The following is a 1990-nucleotide window of genomic DNA, read 5'->3' as shown; positions in this document are numbered from 1 at the left end:
CTAGTAGAGCTGGAAGGGTTCACTCCTGAGATTCAAAACGAACAAAAATAAAAATACCAAAAAAAAAAAAAAGTGTAAGAAAAAAAATGACAAAAAGAATAAAAATGCTCGTACTGTGTCGCTGCATCTGTTTTCGTTTTGTTGTCATTGTTGTTGTTGCCAGCGGCCGCTTGGTTGGGAAATCTGTTTTCTGTTTTCCGTTCGATAAATTTACGCATGATTTATGACCCCGTTAACAAGTAAAAGTCTCAACGTGCGACCGCCCCGCAGCTCGCCAGCCGCCCTCAGAAGATGAAAAATGAATTTCTCGTTTTTGTCCAGTTCCCAGTTCCCAGTTCCAGATCCCAGACCCCATCCAACAAAAAAAAAAAAAAACAAAAATGAAGTGCCAGCCCAGCACGTAAGAAAACCCACGCTGTCTCTCTTTAGAATCGTGTTAGGGTTTGCACATCTTCCGAATCGAGTTGAGATTCGGGTTTGGGGCTTGAGTCTTTAGGGCGTGCCACATAAAATTTGCCGAAATCAAGTCTAATTTAAAGGCACAGATTCTCAACACCTGATCCAAGCAATAGCTCTTTGAACTACTTCAAAGTCTATACTCCATGTAATTTAAGTTAAATCTTATAAAGAACTACATAGTCGTTGTGAATGAATACGGTAGATACCTAAAAATAACTAAATGGGGTCTTTAGGCTAATTTATGACCTCAATTTCCATAAACTCGGCATACGCATCTGTATAATCCTCAATTTATTACATAAGACAGAACAGGCTGTGTGAGTTGTGTCAGGCTTTATAAGTATTTCGACATTATTAAGCAGCACATTCATATTTTCATCCCACTTTTACACACATACTAATTTTACTACGTTTTTACAGTGTATTTAGACCATAACTGTTTTAGTCATTTTGTCAAGTCCATTTGGCATTTTGAAATTAATTAGTTTTATTATTTTACTGCGACTTCCGAGAATGAATCTCATACGCGACAAATTCTCACCCGACGGTCGCCTGCTCCAATTGGAACATTCCTTGGAGGCAATCCAGTTGGGATGCACTGTCATTGGCATTTGCACCAATACTTGTGTTGTTTTGGCAGCGGAAAAGCGCATCACATCCCCTCTGATGGTAACTAAGAATGTTGAGAGAATTGTGAAACTGGATGATCACATTGGATGCGGATTATCCGGTGTTTTGGCTGATGCACGGCGATTAGTTGATCGTTCTCGAATTGAGTGCCAGAAACATTGGCTCTCATACGATGAATCCATGCCAGTTGAGTCCTGCACCCAATTCACATCCACATTGGTAATGCAGTCCTCTGATACAGATGATACAATGAATCGTCCTGCCAGTGTGGCCCTACTCTTTGCCGGCTTCGACGGCGATGAGCCTCAACTGTGGCACTTGGATCCATCTGGAACATATACGCGCTATTTGGGCAAGGCGATCGGATCTAATAGTGCGTTTGCCCAAAAGAAATTGGAAGAGAAATACAGATTTGACATGGACGTAAAGGATGCTATTGAACTGTGTTTAATCACACTAGAACAAGCCATGGAGGAGCAGTTGCGGGGAACAAACATTGAACTGATGTTTATGACAAAGGATAACAAAAACTATAATAAACTTTCTGAAGATGAGTTAAAGAAACTGCTTGGAAATGCGGACTAAACCTATCAAGTAAACATTTTGAAATTTATACAAGTGTAAACCTAATTATAACATAAAAGGATTAAAAAAATTCTTAATTCGACAGAGCATTTGCAAAATATATTCAATTTTAGAGTTTGTAAACGTCAAAATTCACATTTGTTACAAAAATGAAATATTAATTTAAAACTTGAACATAACAGGCAACTCAATAATGCTATAGCTAATCGGACAAAATACAGTTTAAGGTCGTGCGCATAAGTCAACGGCAAAATACCCTGCAAAGGGCGCAGCTAAAACAAAAATTGAAACAGATTGCAGGGAGTAAACTTAAAAA

The 1990-nt window shown here is 38.7% G+C and overlaps 1 protein-coding gene across 1 annotated transcript; it reads left to right on the top strand.

Moving 5' to 3' along the window:
- The first annotated feature begins 899 nt into the window (after positions 1-899).
- On the top strand, positions 900-1758 carry LOC117790461 (proteasome subunit alpha type-5-like). Its single transcript, XM_034629918.1, has one exon. The coding sequence runs from the start codon at positions 973-975 to the stop codon at positions 1672-1674; it is 702 nt and encodes a 233-aa protein (XP_034485809.1). The 5' UTR covers positions 900-972; the 3' UTR covers positions 1675-1758.
- The last annotated feature ends 232 nt before the right edge of the window (positions 1759-1990 follow it).

The sequence above is a fragment of the Drosophila innubila genome, chromosome X, assembly GCF_004354385.1.
Source record: "Drosophila innubila isolate TH190305 chromosome X, UK_Dinn_1.0, whole genome shotgun sequence".
NCBI lineage: Eukaryota > Metazoa > Arthropoda > Insecta > Diptera > Drosophilidae > Drosophila > Drosophila innubila.
The sequence above is the reverse complement of the archived record's forward strand: the minus strand, read 5'-3'. Positions and strand labels throughout refer to the sequence as shown.

Bases quoted from the DNA above. Each gene is read 5' to 3' on its own strand.
- LOC117790461 (XM_034629918.1), top strand. From the start codon at position 973: ATGAATCTCATACGCGACAAATTCTCACCCGACGGTCGCCTGCTCCAA.